Raw genomic sequence first — 22,900 nt, 5'->3', positions numbered from 1 at the left:
ACAAAGGCCTTTATCACTGCATCCATTATCTGTAGGTTTATCAATTCTTCTCGGGACGAGAATATTGGCACTGCTGTTAACTCTACAAGAGGTGATGTTTGCACCTCTCTCTCCAGGACAGCATCAAAATTGTCCACTGCCTGATGACAGTCTCTCAACTCCCTGGATCGCACAGTCGACTCTACAAATCCTGGGAGTATATATCAAGGCAGTCATCTTCCTTTTGCCCTGTTGTCTCCACCAATGCCACATACATGCCACCTCATGGTCCCTCCTTAACAGTGGCTTCTACAGCGAGAGCAGACCAGGCTGGTAAGTGAACAGTACTTCTATTTCTCATCTTCATTAACCCAATGCTTTGCCCTACCTGCGAAACACCTGGGTGAAAGTTTATACCTGGGTCGAGATTAAAACTCAGGTGAGACAGCTAAAATGAATACGCATACCCCCACACTCTGTTTCAATGACCAATCAAGTGGCCGTCTGATCAAAGGTTAGGTGCATCGGTACTCATCTTGCGTGAACCTTTTTGAATTTCTAATGAGATTGAATGATCCTTTCTATTCCACTTCTTACACTGGCATCCATTTTTGTATTTTCACACATATAGCAATCCAACAATTCTCCCAAGTTAGATATTCAACACTTTTGAAAGTTTGCTTGAGTGACCACAGTTGGTTGCAAAAGAGATTGTCACCAATTAACGGCTATTTTTGAAGCACAACTATGTGGAAGAAATGCATCACCACATTGAGCAAAACAGTAAAGCCCATTTAATTTCATCCTGTTTGACGTTCTCCCTCACAAGTAACATATTAACACTGTTAGCGATTCACCACGGGGTGGATTACAACGGTAGTTCTTACAAATCGACTTCCCTGATAGCAGTCCTGAAGCCACCGCCTCGCAGATAACTGCACGGTGTGACAGGTCATTAAGCAACCACAGACGCCATCAAATGTTAAATTTAATTGGGGTCCAGCATCCAAATCCCGCTTTCCCTTCCCGGCAAATTAAACACTCCAGATAGGGAACTGTGCTTCCCAACGCGCAACCAATTCCAGGACACAGCCGAGCTTCACCGTAGGTGGACGTGTTGGGTTTGATGTGGATTTTTCTCCTTGAACCTCATAGTGATCGTTGTAGGATCCTTCCTGGTTGATTGTGGAATCCTATTTAACTTCTCTAGGGTTTAACGTTTAGCCGATTCGGTTTTAAAATCCTGTATAAAATCACAGACACCGATAACCAATGTCCACAGACAAGTCTTTTTATTTCTTTTGAGAACAATTTATTTCTAATTCTATTCACCGTACACTTCTCCCACACTGAACCTCTCCCTCATATATATATATATATATATATATATATATATATACATTTTGAGAGTGGAGAGGGTTTTTTGATAGCATGTGTGTGAAAGTACAGTTTTATCAGACCGGTCACCTTGTACTAGCAAGAATTAAACAAATGTCCAAAGTGGCAAAGAAAGACAAGATCATCACGAGGTCTTAGGCCTTAACAATTAAATAAAAGAACAGTAGAGAGTCAAAAAACAAACAAACAAACACTTTGACCTAGTCAGACTGAAGCAAGGGCCACTTGTCAAAAAGAGGAATAATTTCCCCAACAGATTCAACACTCAAAAATTGTGTTTAAAATTCCATTTTTTTATCTTTACACATATGACCAGTTGGGTTAAACACTTAAAACACTCCACACTTTTCAAAACTAATGGGTCTTCGGTCATGATGTCCAACAGCAGGCTGGCATGGTCACAAATGGTCGCGTGCTGGCAGCAAAGTGATGGCACAAATGAACTCCAAAGTGGCATGGTCAGTAGTCTCTCAAGCATGGCATGTGAGTTGTCCTTTGGGTAAGGTGACAAGGCAAACAGGCAAGGCAAATGAGTAAGGTATAATGGCAAGGCAAAGCAAACAGGCCATTCATACGGTCAAAACCTGAGACGGCAGGTGTCGCTGGCCGGATTCTTGGTTGATGTGTTGTCCTCGAACCTTGAATACGCATTTCGTACTGAAAAATCAATTAGGTTGCTGAATGCTCCAAATTCCGCCAGATATCTCAGAGGCCTGATGCCAGAGATGTCAATCGATATGTTGCAGCCTCGTGTTAAGTTTACGCCGCTTGTGAGTTCAGTGAAATGGAAGACGAGATGCAACGTGATCAACAGGAAGAATGTGCTTTGCAAACCAGGATTCATGAAGGACTGCTGTTAGAGCCGAACGTTACTTCAACAAAAGTAGTCAAGATGGCCTGTCAAACAATCAGCATTGCTGAAAGCCAATCATATGATTCAGCTTCAGTCCAAGCAATGAACACCAAACATTCTGTCGACTTTTCATCCACTAAAAGCCACTGTACCTGCTGCAGGTGTGGGTGTGCAAACCATCTTGAATATGCACCTTCTTTTCCAGCTTTAAAGGTAAAATGTAAGGCATGTGGGAAAGTGGGACACTTCTCAAAAGTCTGCCATGCTGCCCAGAAAGCGGTACGTGAGGTTGTAGTCCTTGAAGTGACTGTGCTTTACCTGAACGATGCTGAACCTGCGAAAGACAAAATTATCTGTAAGGTACAAATCGAAGCACCTGCTGGGCAGACCTGCAATGTGGAGCTCATCCTGGCTCTTCAGCCTCTATTCTGCCAAAACAGCAGGACCACAGACATTTTACCAACTGCTCTTTGACTGAGTCTTTTGTTACATTAGTCACTTACTCGAGAGATTGCTTACAGGTACTGGGGGGCCGACATCTGTGTCAGAGTGGCGACCCATCCAGGATTTTGCCCAATAGCTGAGGAGACTGCTTAGGCAGCACCAACGCTCTGCACAGAGTATGGTCCCAATGGATGGATGGTTGGTACCGACGTGCCACTGTTTTTAATGACAGTGTTACAGCTCCAGCCACATTCTACATCATCAAGTCTGGCTCAGCACTGCTGGGAATGGACTTGATCAAAGCCTTGCAGGGTCACATTGTCGGTGATTCTGTACTGACATCAGAGCAAGAGAAGGGCACTCGGTAGAGCGTGTACCTCCACCACGTAATACCTGATCCACGAGAATATACCGGGCACATTACATTTTGATATTTGCCCTGAACTGTGTTTTCTGCGTGCCCAAACTCTTGGAAAGCGGTTGCACCTGAGCTCGCTTCGTACTTTCTGTCCATCATGAACTGGCCAAGGACAACGCACTTGTTGTGCGTCATCACCTCGTGCAGTCCATTATATCATCATCTTGCGTGTCGTGTCCACTGGGCGCCAAAACTGCTGGAGTTCTGTGTGGAGAATGATCTCACAATTACAAACACATGACTTAACCCACCCATGCGTAGACTGCACACATGGGCTTCACCTGATGGGCAACAGAGAAATCCGATTGACCACTTTCAAATCAAAAGAAGATGGTGAATTGCTATGCAATTTGCCAATACTATGCAAGGTGCAGACAGTGGGACAGATCATGGAATTCTTGTGTCAAAACAAATTGAGAAAGGTGGGAAAAAAATAAATAAATAAATAACTCCGACCAGATTTGACCTTGAAAATGTATCTAAACAAGATGCAATGAAGGTCAAAAGCCCTTTTGCAGAGCTGGACTTGGTTGACAGAATGACGGGCAAATTTTGGCAAGAAGTTGAAGGTGTTAGCAAGAGAATAGTAAACAAAAAATAAATTATATATATATATATATATATATATATATATATATATATATATATATATATATATATATATATATATACATGTATATATTTAAATGATGTGCTAAACTGAAGGATGCAGGAAATATACTAGAAGGGTAGAGTGCACACCTCCACCATGTAACGCCTGATCCACAAGAACATATCAGGCCCAATATATCTTTGAAATATCATGCTACATCCACAGCACGAAATCGTTTTTGGCCCCATCTCTCAACGGTGAAGAATCACTTTAAAAATTTAATAATTCTCGTATCCAAATTCGGATTTGGATCTTCACCAAAATCGAATCAATTCGTCATGGTCACACTAACTCAACCTGTCCACCAAGTTTCATCCGAATCCGTCCACAACTTTTTGAGATATCGTGTTACATATCGTTTTTGGGCCGATCTCTAAATGGTGAAGAATCACTGAAAAAAATTCGAATAGTCGGATCTTCACTAAAATCTAATCAGTTCGTCCTTATCACACACACAACCTGTCGACAATTTCATCCGGATCCGTCCACAACTTGTTGGGATATCCTGCACACAAACAAACAGACAGAAAGGGGTGAAACATAACCACCTTCACCTTCGGTGGCGGAGGTAAATACATGTACAATCAAAATCCATCACGGAACATTTTAGCAGCATGGATTCCACAAACGTTTTCACACAAGAAAAAACATGATTGGTAGTGTGAAAAATTACTTGTGGAGTTAAAGTCTATCTCAAGGGTTTACACATGACCCACCAACACGCGTGGATTTTGATTGACAGCTGATCACCACCTGCAGGTCACGTTCTTGCACGTCATGGTATTCAACAATAATCCAGGGTGTGCATAGTGATGGTCTCAATGTGGCATTGGGAAAAAAGGATGATCTGGGTACACTCGATTAGTCTTCAAAAATGAGTTTCCAGTTTGCCTCCCTGCGGAAGCACAATTGTATAAACATGATACGACACTGGGAAATCTCATAAAGTATTGAACTTTTTGCTTAATTTTTGTTCAAAGTTTGTCAGTGTGACAAACACTCCAACGGAAAGAGTGAAATATTTTTAAATGTGAAAAGTAATCCTCAGGTTAAAGGAATTAATCATCTTTTGTAAGAAAAACTCAGCGTTTTATTTTCATGTTCTGTTTTGTCAACAACCTCTGGTTCCCAAAGATCATCATCCTGGAGAGCCAGAGACAGCGGTGTCCATTACAGATGTATGAAGTTTCCTTGCAAAAATAAAGAGGAGAAAAGAGTAAAAAATAGAGAACCAAAATACAGGAAGAGAGGTTCAGGTTTAGTTTTAACTCCAGTATGATGAGAAATGATCTTGGTGGGGGGTGTCCATCTCGCCTTTATCATGAAAAATAACAGAAACATTTTAAAGCTTTTTTTAATGTTAAATCAGAAGAGATGAATAATTGCGTGAAGTGTTGCTCATGATCTGTCAACTCAATACGATACGATACAAGGCCGGTGGAGGGTGGCAACGGCCTCCTTTATCGTCTCATCTGTGTCCAGATACAGAAGTACAGTTGTAGATCAGCCTTGACCTGCCATGCCTTCATGTGCACACCAAACCAGGTGAGTACCTGCAACGACAAGGCAACCACAACCAGACCAGGTGCACATGGCTCCAGATGATACAAAATCTCCAACAGCCCAGACCGATGGAATGATGCGAGGTTCATCACTTAATGTGATCCGAATCCGAATAATAAATAAACTGGTTGTTGAGAATGTTTAAAATTGTGCCAAATAAGAGTTAAATATCCTACAAAATATCAGAATGAGAGACAGGTCACGAGATTAAACTCTCTCTTGTCCACAACTTTTACAATTCTCACAACAGCATGAAATAATCAAACAACGGATGTAAGAGACTTGACATCATTTTCACGTCCGTTTTACCACCACCGTTGTTTCTGCCTCATGAATGCTGAGAAATTTCTTCCAAAAACAGAAGATAAAGGCAGTTCAGCTCAATCGTCCATTGGAAACACTCTGAACGATCATGACCTGGCAAACAACTCGACGATCATAAATGAGAGAATGTCACGAAAACAACAAGATATCAGTGTGAAACGGAGAGCAAAACACCAATGGGGAAAACGTGGGACGGAGTAAAGCCGAGTGGTGAGGACAAACCCGGAGAATCCAAAGCTTCCAGTCCACAGGTCGTTCCACAACGATCCAAATCCCCTTTGCTCCTTTTTCCGTGTACACGAGGGCCTTGACCTTGAAAATCCCCGTGAGGCACAATCCACGATGTGCAAACTTCAGGGAATTGGGGAAAATAAGGTTCAGCAGTTCAACATGAAAATTTGTCACCCCTTTTCCCCCAGATTGTACACTTAATTAACGTGTGTACATTGTTTTTGTGCGACGTATTTCATGAATAAAAGAGTTATTGCTTCATATGCAGTCTGTGGCTGCTGGTTGCATCATTCCTGGAAGTGCAGCTGTGCCACTGATGCAGTGCCCCTGTTACCAGTAAGCTGGTACTCTTTTTGCCAAACTCAGAAGGATGATATGGTGAATCAACCCACCTTGTGTTATTGCAATGGTACAACAGGGGATTGAACTGAAGACTAAAATCTTAAGCCAGCCAACTTAAAGGGGAACCAAAATGTTGAGAACACCTCGACACTAATCGGAAGATATGAAAAATAATTATCTATTATCAACACACATTTCTACCAATCACGTGAACCACCATCTATTAATAATGGAGAGAAAGTGTGTACGTATCATCATCTTCGCCTCCAAGAGGATTTTACCTGGGAAGCTAAAACTTTCAGGGTCCCCCTCCGCAATCCACTCATAATTTCCCCCCCCCCCCCATCAACCATCAACCCCACAATACCCACCACCATCCCACACCCCCGCCCCTAAATATCCTCCTCCTCCACAATCCCCCATCCACAAGGGAGGGACTGACACCTCACGTACATGACGGTGTGACACGGCACTGCACGGACAAAAATGGCGTCTGGGAAAAGTGTGAAGCAGGACGATCCCATAACGCAAGACACCTGGTCAGCCTGCGATGCTGGGACAAAGCATTCGTCATCCATGCCTGTCTGGGCAGTGCCGGTGCTGTCAAGCAATGATGGGTATCTCTGCTCGAGTAACGCAGTTCCTATAGAAAGTCTACACCCCCTTTCAAAATTTTCACCTTTTGTTGCCTTATAGCCTGGAGTTAATTCCATTAAATCAGACTTTTCCCACCTTTATTTACACATCGTAACCCACAACTTTGAATATCACTTCAAAGGCCTTGAATATCCCTTGGAGCACAGTAAAAACAATCATTCAGAAATGGAAGGCATATGGTCCCACCAAGACCCTGCCGAGATCATGTTGTCCCTCCAAACTGGATGACTAAGCAAGGAGACTGATCAGAGGCCACCAAGACTCCAATGGCAAATTTGAAAGAGCTACATGCCTTTATGGCAAAGACTGATCACTGTGTGCATGTGACAACAATATCCCAAGCACTCCACAAGTCTGGCCTGTACGGTAGGGTGGCAAGAAGGAAGCCATTGTTCAAAAAAGCCCACCTTGAGTCCCATTTGAGGTATGCAAAAACCCACTCGGGAGATTCTGCAGCCATGTGGCAAAATGTTTTGTGGTCTGACAAAAACATGATGGAACTTTTTGTTTGACCTAAATGCAAAAAGTTATGTTTGGCACAAACCCAAAACAGCACATCACCCAAAGAACACCATCTCAACTGTGAAGCACGGTGGCGGCAGCATGATGTAATTGAGATGTTTCACATCAGCAGGGACTGGGGCACTTGTCAGGATAGAAGAGAAAATGGATGGAGCAAAATACAAAAAAAATCCGAGAGGAAAATCTGCTGCCTTCTGCAAAAAAGCTGAAATTGGGATGGAAGTTCATTTTTCAGCATGTCGACTCGAAGTACACAGCCAAAGCTACACTGTAGTGGCTAAGGAACAATACGATAAATGTCCTGGAATGATTCTGGGGCCTGCCTTGAAGATTGCTGTCCATCAACTATCCCCACGCAACTTAACTGAGCTTGAACAGTTTTGTACAAAACAATGGGCAAATATTGCCCAAGCAAGGTGTGCAAAGTTTGTGGAGACCTATCCCAACAGACTCACAGCTGAATTTTTTTTTAATGTGGACAATGTCGAGGCTCGTATAAGAGGGAACGCACAGAACGTAAAACAAAGGGAGCAGGAGACGAGAAGGGCAAGAGAGGGAAGCACAAAATAGTGGGGAAGAGACATGATGAGATCTGTGTGAGGGAGAGGGATGGAGCAGGGTACACAGGGTAAACAAGATGGATGCTAAAGGGACTTTCAGGAAGGAAAGCAAGGAATTTGAAGGAGGTGGATTATCGGGGGTAGAAGAGATGATTTTGAATGGGGGAAGATAAGAGATGGTGGTGAACAGCTGCTTTGAAGACCTGGGGGGAAGAGTGGGATTGAAGAGAGTGTGGGAGTTTGCTCCAGAGGCAGGAAAAAAGAGGAATGAAAGAGTGAAGGTGAGCAGTGATTCGTGATTTTGGTAGTTTTACCAGAAGGGGGTTGCTGGCAGAACTTGATTGCCCTGTGGAAATATGGGCAAGGAGGGGGGGGAGATTACAGACAGAGCCGGAGGGGGGCGAGGCCGGAGAGGAGACATTGGAAGACAGAAAGACCACCAACCTGCCTGTGGTGAGAGACTGACAGACCCAAAGACTCAGATTCATTGCGGGAGATACCAATGATCCTAAATGCCTTAGTTTTCACAGCATGAAGCCCAGAATGGTGTGAGGCAGGAGCACCAGCCCAGAAGGGAGAGCAGTACTCCATCAGGCTGTGGATGAAAGCTTTGTATATGATCAGGAACTCAGGTGTGCCAAGGAAGGACTTTCCTTGATGGAGGATTCCCAGTTGGTGATTGGCTTTGGAGGTCGTGAAATTGCTATCAAATGTGCTTTCAGCAAGTATTAACTCGGGGGGGGGGGGGGTAGACACTGATGTAACCAACATCTTCTAGTTTTGTATTTTTAATGACTTTTCTGAAATTTGTAGAATTTGTTTTTCACACGGAAGTTTTATGCGACGATGTGTAAATGAAGGTGGAAAAAGTCTGATTTGATGGAATTTCATTCCAGGCTATGAGGCAACAAAAGGTGAAAATTTTGAAAGGGGGTGTAGACTTTCTATAGGCACTGTGTATAAACCAATTTATCGATCGACACAAAATCCCTCCCTTATAAACCGATAATTGAATGGGAAAATCAAACCCTGCAGAGTTGAAGTGATCATGTGACCAGCGTTTTCATTTTCAAGAAACACCAACGCCTTCTTCCTCTGAAATTGCTCGCGCAAGGCTCAAAACAATATCGGCTCCATAATTCTCCTGAAAGCGTTTCCATCACTAATTTTGTCTCCAATAATTTCTTTAAAATCCCAACGATCAGTTTCAACACTGACAACTATTATTGTTGCGGATGACGGTGGAATCAGTATCTGAATCGGAGCTCGACATGCATCGTTTCTCCATGAAAGCAACCATTCGAATAAATATGGCTTCAGGTGTGACGTCATGGCGAATTCGAAAATCGACACTGTGGCTTTTTTGACACTTTGGAATTGGCCCCCCAAAAAATTAAATAATTCCCCCATTAAAATTACACCGTGATGATGCTCGATGGGTTTCTGACAAAACAAGAATCTACGTTTGGGATCCCCTTTAAACGTTAAGGTAACACCACTCTTGAATAGTTACTTATTAAGAACATACAATGAAGAATGATTGTCCTCCACTAAGATCATAAAATAAAGTTTATTTTCTTGAGGTATGAAGATCGTGAAACTTACCTTTAATAATAATATTGATAAACTTCATTGAAAAATGATGATGACGAAAAAGATGAATTTATGGTGATGACAATGTTGGGGATTTGAGGGGCTTATTGTTTTGACAATCCATGTTAATTTGGTGAATAAATGTGGAAAAGAGTTCACCAACCCACGATTATTGGAGCGCATTGACTGCAATCCACAAACCTTACCTCAATAAAATCATTCCTTACCAAATAAACGTTGGATCTCCAAGGTAAAGCCCAACACCATCTGACGATTCCTGACTTCCATCAGCAGCATCAGTTGTACAAATGTAGAACAAGGTGTATATCTTCTGCTGCAACACCTCGCTCAATTCCACTTGGTGAATGACTGAGTCCATTATATACCAGCTGCCAATGTTTGCCTGCCAAGAAGCAGATACAATGGTTAGCATTTCATGATAAGATAAACACAACAAATCAAATATCATCCATTTCAATATGGAAGTTCACCATTTAGTAACCTTCGAGATTCAGTACCTTTTTTTTCGATTCACAGGGGTCAAAGTGAATGGAGAGGAAGGGCATGGAGATATGTTGCATTCGTTTGTAAAAGTCTGCAATTATAGTTGTTACCTCTTGTTTTATTTATTGTTATGTCCATTCCACTTGTCTTCTCTTTGGTTTCCCTTCATCATCTTCACCGTCTTCGCACTTACTCCTCTTCCTTTTCTTCATTATTCCCTGCCTCGGTTCCCCTTGTGACATGGTTCTCAGGGGAGGTCTAAATGGGAGGGAAGTACATAATGCAAAATAATATTGTTGTTTACCACAAAATCAAAACTATCCATCCATCCATTGGGACCATACACTATAGAGAGTGTTGGTGCTGCCAAAGCAGTCTCCTTGGCCATTGGACACAATCCTGGACGGGTCACCACTCTGACACAGGATACCAGCAAGCTGGCACTCATTTTGCCAACCTCGGAATGGATGACAGGCCGAGTTAACCCCACCTGGTATTAATTCAACAGCTGAGCGGGATTTGAACTCAGCACCCAAGGATCCCAAGCCCACCACGCTAACCATTAAGCCAACACAATACTATCAGGGCATTAATAAATAGGAGCAATACCCCTGAGTGGTCACCTGGTGGGATAATAATACTGAGGAGGAAGTCAACGTGGGATGGAATCAACAAAATGTACCAATGAACCGATGTTATAGCAAACACCTAATTCTTTTTTCTTGGGGGGAGGGGGCAACCTCCCCCATACACACCCTCAAACCACTATTTTTTAATGGCATGAACAAACTTTGGTGCATCACAGGTGATGAAGGTTGTGGTCAAATTTCATCAAAATTGTGTGTGTAGTTTCAGGGAAGAAGTTGCAAGTGTTTATGGACGGATGATGAGCAATCCCATAATCTCCCCAAAACTACATTCTTGGTGAGCTAAAAACAAAGGGCCATATTTACAAAAGGCAATAAGCGAGCATCTTGCTTATACATGCCTCACCCTTAAACGAGGACAAAAACATCGTTTTATGCACACAACTAGTCGCCTGTCCAGATAGCAATTTACGAAGGAAGATAAACAGCCGATTAGTTGTGCGCACCTCGGTTATGGTTCAATGCCTTTTAAACATGTCTTTTGTTCAGCGTGCCATACAAGAAGTTTAGCGAACCAAATCATCCAAATGATTCCGCGTTGAGCTCACGTACATGGCCATTTTTAGTTTGTGTGTTCCAACTACGGCAAGATGTCGGGAAAGAAAAAGGGGGACAATTTTTCATTATGGCAACGAATGGGTTTAATGGAGTGAATCAGGGTTCACCAAGGAACAATCACAGGAGAGGAGACACGGGTACAAATTAGAAAAAGCAGCACGCATGGGAAGATATTTCAAAAAGCAGGGCGGCCCATTGATCCAGGTCATCTTGTACTAGATTCAGCAGCAAATGACATGATTCTTTCAAGAATCTGCAATGCCGGACAAATTTGATCTTGTCATACTTCTCCATCGCGGGCTGACAGGATGGCCTGGAGGTACACATACTCATCACTAAGCTGTCTATCCTGTGTGATTCCCGACCCGGCTATAAACTTTCCCATTCGATCCCATGGTGTGGGGGAATGTGGGGTGAGCGGGGGTTAAAGAAGTTGTAATGGAATAGGAGAAGCTTGTTCAAAAATAAAATCTGCATTTACTCATGTGATCAAGTTAGAAACAGAACTCACGGCTCTGGGCGAGATGTCACATCATCATGAGTGTGACACACCCTCTTGGTGCCAACACAACCATCATCGTTATCATCATCTTCTCTTTGGCGTTTTAATCTGGAAGCCTTGCCCGTGCCACAACACAATGGTGCATGTGTTGGTACCACCGGCAAAGCGCTGCTCTTTCCTGCATGATGGTCTTGCAGACACCTTGACAAATATTCTGTATCAATCTTGCAACGAGCCTTGTTTTGAGCTTGTTTGTTGCTCCTGAAGACACATGAGACATAAATACAGGGTGAAAGAACAACAATAATCTGTGGCACATTGACAACAGCAATTTAAAGGTGCATGACAACAAGACATGACTTCCGGTTCCTGTTTTGAGCGGCAAGAGGTCTCCTTCGGGGCTCCCTGCTGACTTTCTCAAAGTTAAGTTCCGGTTGTTATTTGTCCCGTTTTAACTGTTTAATTTTCTCACCTACATGTTAATGTGTGTTCCTAGTTCGGTTTTGTTTCAAAAATCGTGCTATTTTGTGAGTATTTATGTCGACGTTCTTACCTGGTGTTTGAGGCCTAGTCCTAGGCTTGAGGCCTACCGGTTCCACTCGGTGTTCGATCGTTTTTTTTTGTTTGTTTGTTTGTTTTTTCTCCCCATTACCTTCAATTTCTATCCTCCCCATTACCTTCAATTTTCATCCTCCCCACTTTCCAAACATCCCCCATTCTCCCAACTAATCTCTTTCTTATCTCAAAAAAAAAAAAAAAAAAAAAAAATATACCCAACAACAACAACAACAACACGCTCACCTTCTCCCGAATCTGCTACTTCTTCCTCTTAACTTCCTCCTCGTCTTCCTCGATTTTTTTTTTTTTTTTTTTTACACTTCCATGACCTAATCTGTTGAACTCTCTCATACATTAATATTACAACAAAAACGATCTTATAATGCTTCATCTTCCTCTCTCACACATGTGGTACTCTTTACTGTTTCACAATGCACTACTCTTCTGCTATTTTAACAGACTGCTCTCATTTCGAGCTCTCCTTCATTCCTTGCCTAAAAAAAAAAGACATCATTTATACAGACTTACCTGTTTGCATCTCCACTCTGCATGTCAACACTTTCTGATGGTTCCTTATTTTCACCACCAGCAGCACCAGTTGAACGATTGTAGAATAAGAGGTATGCCTTTTGGAGCAACACCTCACTCAATTCTACTTTATTGACAAGGGAGTCATTCATTTTGTACCAGCTGCCGTTGCTGGCCTGCCAGGATGCACGTACAATGGTTAGCATTTCATTATGAGACAGAAACACAAGTAATGAAAGAACATTCATCCATTTGAAGTTCACCCTTCAGTGGCCTTAGAATCCCCAAGGTGATCCAGGTCGAGTCTGCAAGAGACCATAATGTAGCACTTGTCATTTAAAATGGAGACTAAAAAGACCAGGTATTGCCAGGAATTCACAACTTTAATCACAGGGTCAAAAAATAGTGTTCTGGTTCACCGTCCAAATTCCTGCCTGAATCGCTCCTGGAAAGACAATGGCAAATGACCCAATGAATTATTGGCAAATGAGAATCTACTTTGGCAGCATCGACGTTTCTCTCTCGGTGAATAGGACATCAGATGAGGATCAACCGGCTTGCTTCATTCGAATTGTGGTGACATCTCTGAGGGGCAAAACAAGTAATATATATATATATATATATATATACACATATATATATATATATATATATACACATATATATATATATACATATATATATATATATATATATATATATATATACATATTGGACACCCAGCATAATATTCCTTATGATCTACCTGTACTAATTTGATTGATTGCTGTTCATTGCTTTGGAGAAAATAAAAATAAATTTGAATCATGTAACTTGCACATAGTGTGAGCCTCGGCCTGCAAGGTTTCCCCACACCCGGTCTGAGACAAAGAAACATTGCAGAAAATGATCACACGGATCACTCACCTTAACATAACTGTAATAGTGCCCTCGCCAAGTGCTTGTACCACTGTGCACAAGGACAGCATACAAGTTGTATTTGATGGCAGGGCCGTGGGGCTTTGACATGAACGGACGAATGTCAAAAGTTTCTGGAAATGGGAAATCCTGCACATGAACAGACATGTTAGAGGGAGAGGAAAAACACATTGGGGTTGGGGTTAGGCCAAATAATAATAATAATAATAATAATAATAATAATAATAATAATAATAATAATAATAAAAAACACCAGTTGATCGTCTCTGCCCGCTACCTTTTTTGAAGCTGCCTACTTTTTTTTCATTTGATATTTTGATATTTTTCATTTGATATTTCATTTGATAACATTCCCCCCCCCAAAAAAAAATCCATATCTTCATGTACAACTTGTACCATTCTTTGAAAGGATCATTTCATTCTTTCAAAGGATCATAAAACCGAGCCACAGCGCTGAGAGCTTTGTTTCTGCTTTCCGCTCACGATTCTTTCCATTGCCATGCCGTTTCCCGCTTCCATGATGCTTTTCATTTGTGAAGATGGTTTTCATGTGCTTGCAAATTCGGATGGGAACTAAAGTCCTGAAGCCATGGTACGCCGGAACATTTCTTGTTGGGTGACGCTCATTGTGTGATGTTTTCTCTGATTTCACTTGTGGGGAGTTGGACCAGAGAGAGGCCGTACAGGAGCAAGACCAAACCAGCACTGGTGAGTCCACATCCCACACGTGTAAATCTGTGTATTTAATAAACTAGCATAACCCACACTCTGCGCGACATGTTGGGGTGGGTGTGTTTGAGAAAGCAACTGATGCAGAGTATCAGTAGTAATTTTACTTTAATGCAGTAAGTGGAATACGATTTCACTGTTTCAGAACCATTTTATTTACTTTTTTTTGTACCATGCACCTCATATGGTCTTTGAGATAACGTAAGCCGAGTATCACGTTACTCGAGCGCAGAACAAAGTCGAAGATAGCGCGACACGAAACCACAAACTCGGAAATAATATATAAGATGTTTACTGTAGATGTATAGAGAAAGATGGCATAGTGAATGATTTGAATGTACATGAAGTGTAGTTTTTTTTGCATGTTGCCATACATTTTAATATATTTGTTTTGAACTGTGGATTGTATTTTTTATTAAATAGGCCTCGTGAGTGTGTCGATGACGTGTCGGGTATATGACCTCCGTGTATGATGGTAATTATTTTCTATTTATTTATTTTTTAGATGTTTCTGTGCATGAAACGAAACGTCCTTGAACGAAAATATCAGTAGCCATTTTATACTCAAAATCTGGTTTCCATCTTGAATCTAAAAGCCAGCAGCAATTTTGAAAAAAAACAACAACAAATAAATAAATAAAAAGGGCTTCCTCATTCCTTTGTTTTTTTTTTGTTTTTTTTTATTGTAATCTCGACGATCAACTGATATATGTTTATATATGGCCTTACGGGTAAATGTTCAAACACCATTTCAATCCAAATGAAAAAGAGTCGAGGTTGCTGTTCGCAACTAGGTTTAACGGTCATTTCACGAGGTCACACTGTTCACATGATTTGCATATTTGGAATGAACATGGTCGTGACAAAGATCCCATATCCAATGAAGGTACATCTGATGAAGCAAGCGTAGTCATTGTGGAGCACAATTCCAAAATTGATAAAATTACCTTTGAAATTTTTTTCCCAGTGAAGGAACTGAAACGCCGAAGCGCAACAGTGAGGACGTTAGGAGGGCTCTCGATTGTGGACTTGATTGCAGCAGGTTTCCTTGTGTTGCACCTGAAAAATAATCAACAGATTTTGGTTAAACATGACCATGAAATCTGAACACGCATCATTGAGGTTTGTAATGGAGCAACTCAGCAGAGATGTCAACAATCACATGAGCCAAGTCTCAAGTCTTTGAGGGCAAGTGTCAAGTCAAGTCTCAAATCACCGTGGTACTACTTCAACTTGTGTCATGTCCCACATTTACTTATAAACCTTGAAGTACAAGCCATCAAGGAATGAAGACACAGGGCTCTGTTCTGAAAAGCTGCTCAACTCGAGTCTTTTTGTCAACTTCATACAGTGGACATTTTTTGTTTTGTTCCCAGAAAATTTTTTTAATTTTAAATTCACTTCTCATATCTAGTGTACCTACTTGAACATATGTACGCAAGACGACACAGTAACCTCAGCTTATGTTTGAATGGTTTACAAGTAGAACCGATTCATTCAATGTGGAACAGGAAAGGCCATTTTAATAATTTACTTGTATATTTATTATGTATGTTAAAATGAAACGTATAATCAAGAAGGAAAGTGTTGAATCAGGTCGGGGGCAAGACGCCAGAGAATTAGAAAGGGGGTGGGATCATGAATAGTGATTAGGCGGAGATGAATCACCAAAGTACCGGTGGAAACGTAGTAGGATTATTCTACCCACCTCTCATACAAGTAAGATTTATTTACGAATTTCAGTGCCAGTGTGATGCTCGGTACCGTGGGCCGCACATCTTTGAGATCGAAGGATCACATTGAACAACATGTCCCTTTGGGGATCAGATGGGGTCAGTCAACCGAACAGACAACCAACTCGAGCTTGTAAGAATGTACATAGTACGACACAAATATTCCTTGTGTCTGCAATTGGCTACTATTTACTGAATAGTCCTCGGTGTGCAGAGCAATATCGTATTGGCTGGTTTAAAATTCCGAGTAGAGGATGCAGTTGAGCTCACTTTCGTGCAATGGAGGCCACATTCATCAGGTCAACCAACCCCATTCTTTGCAGACAGAAATAATTTGTCTGAACTTTATATCTATTTTGACTATGATGGCTTGACTGTGTGACAACTGTACCACAGTCAACGTTGAGTCAACATGGAGACCACCTCCCCCTCCCCCTCCCCCCAACTAGCCCTCAGCTCATTAACATTACGCTTCCGCCAGTACTTTGACGATTCATCTCCACCTAATCATTATTCATGACGATTCATTGCCGCCAACTCATTATTCAAGATGCTCTATGGTTCCAGCAACCAGGTAATCCCATCCTTTCTTTCTCTCAACCAATCAACGTTGAGGACATTACTTTGTAACTTTATAAATGAGAGTTTGGTGCTTCTTCTTCATCTGCTTTTGGATTTCGCCTCAGGAATGCAAGTCCAAAAGCTTTGATAATGTCTATTATATTGAAATGCAATTTTATATTTTGTTGTACTAATCGAATGTTTGTTTACTTGAAAATGAGATGCATCAACTTCAATTTTTGTCGTGATAAAATTTACAATTTATATTGACAAAGTTTAATTCATCCAATTCAACTGACATTTAAATCACCACAACATAATTGTCCCGGGTAAGGACATGCATGGGGCCAAGTTTCCCCCGATTTGAGACAAATGTCGATGACGTGATTGGAATAAAGTTGTATTTTTGTTGGCAAGATCGGTGCTTGTCATTTGGACATGGTGTGCTCCGTTCTGTCTGGAGAGTGGACACTCCCTTCGACCTCAGTGAAAGGTGTGCGACCCGGTGGTCATAGCGTAAGAGTGACACGCACAGTACATGGTCGGCCTATATGTCGCCATTGACCGAAACGTGCACGCTGACTGAAATATATTTCCAATTTGTTTTAAACCCTGTTCAAATTCAATGTTTAAGTCAACAATTAGTTTCCAAACATTGTGAACAAGTCACTATAACCTCAAGTCACATGTAAGTTGCAAGCAAGTCACAAGACCCCAGAAACCAAGTCCCCAATCCGAGACTTAAATCAATTTCGTCAAGTCGATTGAGGTCACAAGTCGCACAAAAAAAACCAAAAAGGACCCCAACTCCGCCACTTTGTGAAAAGTCAAATCGGATAAACCTGATTCTCGGGAAAACTTCCTGTCGTTTGCAATTTCCAACACTTTGCACTCACCGTTCACAGAAACAGGCGTTGTCTCCCTCCAACAGGTCCGCCCGAACAAACTGCTGCAGGGAATCCAACATGTCTGAAGCATTCTATAAGAGGCCAAGAGAGTAGGTCAGAGGTTCGCCCAATAGGAACCAGGTGTTTGAAGTTATAGAATCCTCATCCACCTTGAGGCTCCTTTAATTTGTTAATTATTATCAAATGATTTGATCTATCAGCACAAACTCTGAACAGGAAATGGAAAAGATAAATCAAATATTCCAAAGAAAATCATGAAATTCCAACCTCGACATCCAGAATGAGGTCCATCATTTCCTCACGTCTGATTTTCTCCCCGTTACACGTCAGGCATTTAACTGAAAGAGGAACACAGGTGCACTCATTGAGAACAGAAATCTATTCCAATCTGTTTGTTGAGTTTGAATTTTCAAAAATCATTTGTTTGTAAATGTAAGATTATGGTGAAAACTTGTGATTTATGCTTAACTAATCATCCTCATCCTGATACTCTTCATAATCTAAATAATTAAACACTGAACTAATATTTCCCGTTTGCTCACAAACCATAAAATTTGATCAAAAATCATGAATTTCACCCCCAGGAGGAAAATGCAAACCAAAATATTTTGTTTCATTCATTTTAAGAGCTCACCTTGAGATTGTAGGACGCCTCCAAATACCTCCTTGATCACCGATACGGAATTATTAGACAACTGATAGCATCTGCAATGATAAACAAAACAAAGAGAGAAACATGACAACAATTAGTAAGCTGGACTTCCGGTTCCGGTTCTTGAGCGACGGTGGAGGTTCTTCTTCAGGGTCTCTGACGACTTTCTCAAAGATAAGTTTTCCCGTCGTTTTTGTCCCGTTTTATTGTCATTTTGTTATCTGTGTTTACTGCGTGTTTCTAGTTCGGTCTTGTGTTAGAACTTGTGCTAATTCTTGAGTTTTCGTCGTCTGTTCATTTCAGGTTTCCTTGAGGGCTCCCCTTATTCCCGTTTGTGTGCACGATCGTGTATATCCTTATTACCATCAGTTTTTTTTTTTATTTTCTCCACTTTTCTCTCCACCCTCCTTCTATCCCTCTCAACTATACCCACTGTTTCATGTCTCAAAATGTATAAAAAGCAACAAAAAATACCTTTTACCTTACATGGCACGTCACGTAACCACGTGACTCTCTGCACCAACTCTTCTTCCTCCGACTGCCGATCTCCCATCCTCCACTTTTGCCAACTCACATTCAGCATACACATTCACAATTTTTACATCCTCGTGGAGGATCTCTAAGTCTTACTCACGTTGTTGTTCTTGTGGACTTTTTTGTTTCACAGCCTACAGTTTTCATCGAAACTTCCTGAAACTTGGCATATGTATGTAAAAATACCCTGTGCAGACAGTAACCATCTCCGAGTTTGAAAATTTCTCCTAGAAAAAAAGTTATGACGTCAAAATATCTCTGCTAATGGAAATCACCTAAAAAATTATCTCCGAAACTAGGCAAGCTTTTTGAAATCTGTTTGCGGGAATCGAACAGGGCATTAGCAGAGATGAATTACCGCACATATGATACATCGCTATGACATCATATCAATTTTTATGACGTCATTCCTATTTTTTGACATTTTTTGTTTTTTGTTGCATTTGTTTCACAGCCCACAGTTTTCATCGAAACTTCCTGAAACTTGGTATATGTATGTAAAAATACCCTGCGCAGACAGTAACCATCTCCGAGTTTGAAAATTCCTCCTAGAAAAAAAGTTATGATGGCAAAATATCTCCGCGAATGGAAATCGCCTAAAAAATTATCTCCGAAACTAGGCAAGCTTTTTGAATTCTGTTTGTGGGAATCGAACAGGGCATCAGCAGAGATGAATTACCGCACATATTATACATCACTATGACGTCATATCTTTTTATGACGTCATTCCTATTTTTTGACATTTTTTTTCACAACCCAGAGTTTTCATCGAATCTTCGTGAAACTTGCCATGTATATGCAGAAAGCCCACGCGCAGGCAGTAACCATCTCCGATTTTGAAAATTCTTCCAAGAAAAAAAGTTGATTTCATAATATCGCCGCTAATGGAAATCGCCTATACCATTATCTCCGAAACTTGGCAAGCTGTTTGAACTTTGTTTGCAGGAATCAAGCCGGGCATTAGCACAGCTAATTTATTGTAAACCTGATACATCACAATGACGTCATCATTAAGAGGACAAGGATCTTAGCTCATTCGAGCTTGTTTCTTCAACCTTTTCTTTCCCGAATCTTACCAAATGTATTTTATATATATATATATATATATATATATATATATATATATATATATATATATATATATATATATATATATATACACACAATAATAAACTAGCCGGGAGGCGACGATGGTTCGCGGGCATTATTGAACAATGCCACGATAGGTACAATTAAGTTAGTGGAAGCTTTTGAGGAAGCCCTACCATAAAAACCTATCTCTTCCGTCAAAATTGACCAAATCAAATCGGATTTTTTTATATGTTGTACTTATGGACATTACGCACAGCTTCTCGGAAATGAAATTGCGAGAAAATAAATAAATAAATAAAAAGTTCAAGTGGGCGTGGCTCCACCCACATGGGGCGTGGGATGCCCCTCATACAAAAAGACACAACTAGACCATGATATCTCGCTTGTGTCCAAGTTTCATCAAGATCGCATCAAACGTCACGGAGCTATGCTCTGGAGAGAGTCACAAACAGACAGACAAGCCGGTAGGAGACATGGGTGGTCGCTATCTAATTGCATACTCGTCATAGTTTTTTAAGGATCGGGCTGAAAATTTTTGACAAAGAGGTTGATTATAGTGCGCATAAAAGCGTGGAAGGCGATTTTTGATCTTCGAAAAAAAAAATTTTTTGGGATGTTTTCTTTTATTTCAAAGTCCCGTTTCTAGGCAACGGTGGCGTCCATAGCAACGGTGCTCAAAAGCATACAACTAGATTCTGGTATGAACCTACCAGTGAGGTTCGATCAAAATTGGTTGACTCCTCTGGCCTCCAGAGCTGTCCATTACAAACAGACAGACAGATGGAAAACCTGAGAATAACGGTCGTCTAGCGACCACCCAATAGTCTAGCAACCACCCAACAGACAGACAGACAGACAGACAGACACAACGAAAATAGTGGTCACTGCTGGCGCCCGCGAACCAAAAAATTCCTTGTTCTTTTAACCTCTCACATTACACCTGCAACCAACCACATGTTTCTCTACCCCCTCTTCTTCTCCCTCCATCTTTCGTCGAACTACCAGCTTCCTTATGATTTTGCCGATCCAAATTCACCAACACCTACCTCCACCATTCTTTTCAACTTTTCCTTTTCCTAATCCTATGTAATATCAAAAAATATACATTAAAAAATGCTCTCTTGAAACGCTACAACTTCCTCCTTCACATGTGTGGTTCTCAGCATTGTATCATAATTAACTATTACTCTTCTTCTTCAAAAGGCTGTTTTCAATTCCACATTTCTTCATCCCGTGTCGAAAAAGTCCCACTGTTACAACATTTCTTTTCTCCATTCTCTTAATTTACTTTAATCACACCTCTGACTTAAAAAAAAAAAATTTAATCCCAGTTTGCAATGCATGTTCGTGTTCCATCAATCATCCTTTTTTCAAACTTCACCGACATGAATCTACCTCCTCCTAACCCCTCACCTGTTATACCCTATCGTTACTCCTCCCATCTTGCCCCTCATCCAACCTCCACTCTGGGCAACTCTTCACTGTCTTCAGCTTCAGTATCAGCTCCTTCTCTGTTGTCCCAAAGTGTGTGGTGTTCTTTCATCTGTGGGCTACATTCTCACCCAACAGATATCTCATTCTCACAATCAGCACACTCATCACCACAAACATCCTCCTTCCTTCCTTTCAGCACACCTCCCGCTCTTCCCAACCCCTGAAATCTTGTACCCCCCCCCCTGCCTGCTCCCTTCTTCACCAAACCTCTACCAAGTCTCATCCTTCCTCTCTCCCATCGCCCTTGGCCATGCCTGCTCTCATCATCTCCCATCCCCCTCAAAGCAACCTTCACACTCTTTCCCTGACAAGCTTTCCTCATCTTTCTCAAAAACTCCCCCCTCACCCATCTCTCTCAAATCTTCCCCCTCACTCCCCCATCTCAAAGTTTCCCCACCTCACATCCACAAAGGTTCCTCCGTCCCCCACCCTCTTTCGTCCATCTCATCACTCTCCCTTCTCCGATCTTCAACTGCCCTCTGCCACCTATTATTACTCCCCACTGCACCTCAACCCATCACCACTGAGACTTTTCTCCTCCTTAACCGTCCCTCTCCCCAAGCTCTTATACAATCTCCCACACTCTTTCATTAACTCTCCTGACCTCCCCCCCTCCCTCGTCCAAGCTTCCCACTCCCTTCCCCTCCTCTGCACCCAAAATCTCCTCCCTTCCCTCTTCCTTAACAGTATGGACCTCAAACGTCTGGGGCCTTCGATCAAACCTGACAGATCTTTCTATGCAGGATGCCACTGATACTTAATCTGCTTAACAGAAACTTTCCACCTTAAAGACATCTCTGACTCCCTCGTATCACTCCCTGGTTACTCCATCCTCCAGTATGACAGACCTGAACCTCGTCCTGGCAGCGGAGTTGCTCTCTTCATCATAGACTTGATTCCTCACTCACCATGCACTGTCCTCTCCCCCCAACACCCCCAGGAATACCTCTGGCTAAGGCTTCCCTCCACTCCCACCCATTGTTTATGAGTGTGTTGTACCGTCCACCATATTGTGATAATTCCATTTACATCTCGCTCTCCAAAAACATGGACCAACTTCTGTCCTCTCATTCCAACTCTCTCTTCCTCATATGTGGTGACTTCAACTGTCATCATTCCAGTTGGCTGGGTGTGGGTACCTCTCTCACCTGCCATGGAACTTCAGCAAATAGACTTCTGTGACTCATCGGGACTGGCACACTCTGTCGACTTCACAACCCGGATCTCAACTAATGATACTCCCTCCATCTCTTCTGGATCCGATTTTGACAAATTTCCCTGAAAATATTTGCTATTCTTCCTCTGCTCCAATCGGTTCTTCTGACCACATGCTTGTCAAAGTAAACATCGCTCTGGCCTTTATTAGAGAACCACCTCAGCACCATCGAGTCTGGCATTTCACTCAGGCCAACTGGCAGAGACATCAAGCAGCCATCAAACTTCTAG

The 22,900-nt window shown here is 41.7% G+C and overlaps 1 protein-coding gene across 3 annotated transcripts in view; it reads right to left on the bottom strand.

Moving 5' to 3' along the window:
- Positions 1 to 1,365: 1,365 nt before the first annotated feature.
- The window catches only part of LOC147014808 (ubiquitin carboxyl-terminal hydrolase 17-like protein 6), a 31,912-nt gene continuing 10,377 nt past the window's right edge, over positions 1,366 to 22,900 (bottom strand). The window contains exons 7-19 of one of the 3 annotated variants that reach the window (XM_085853095.1): positions 18,317 to 18,387; positions 17,950 to 18,020; positions 17,671 to 17,753; positions 15,428 to 15,539; positions 13,740 to 13,880; positions 12,834 to 13,009; positions 11,757 to 12,008; positions 10,151 to 10,298; positions 9,764 to 9,939; positions 5,175 to 5,982; positions 4,864 to 4,934; positions 4,461 to 4,639; positions 1,366 to 1,870 (exon numbers count right to left, since the gene is read on the bottom strand). In XM_085853095.1, the coding sequence (XP_085709221.1) occupies positions 10,169 to 10,298; positions 11,757 to 12,008; positions 12,834 to 13,009; positions 13,740 to 13,880; positions 15,428 to 15,539; positions 17,671 to 17,753; positions 17,950 to 18,020; positions 18,317 to 18,387 (1,036 nt within the window). In that variant the 3' untranslated portion in view covers positions 1,366 to 1,870; positions 4,461 to 4,639; positions 4,864 to 4,934; ... (1 more) ...; positions 9,764 to 9,939; positions 10,151 to 10,168. Of the gene's footprint in view, positions 1,871 to 3,745; positions 4,250 to 4,460; positions 4,640 to 4,863; positions 5,983 to 9,763; positions 9,940 to 10,150; positions 10,299 to 11,756; positions 12,009 to 12,833; positions 13,010 to 13,739; positions 13,881 to 15,427; positions 15,540 to 17,670; positions 17,754 to 17,949; positions 18,021 to 18,316; positions 18,388 to 22,900 lie in introns of those variants that run through there. The other 2 variants (XM_085853094.1, XM_085853096.1) reach the window with 2 other exon arrangements.

The sequence above is a fragment of the Eptatretus burgeri genome, chromosome 13 (assembly GCF_056783735.1).
Source record: "Eptatretus burgeri isolate ZD-2024b chromosome 13, Ebu_testis_v1, whole genome shotgun sequence".
Classification (NCBI taxonomy): Eukaryota; Metazoa; Chordata; class Myxini; order Myxiniformes; family Myxinidae; genus Eptatretus; species Eptatretus burgeri.
The sequence above is the reverse complement of the archived record's forward strand: the minus strand, read 5'-3'. Positions and strand labels throughout refer to the sequence as shown.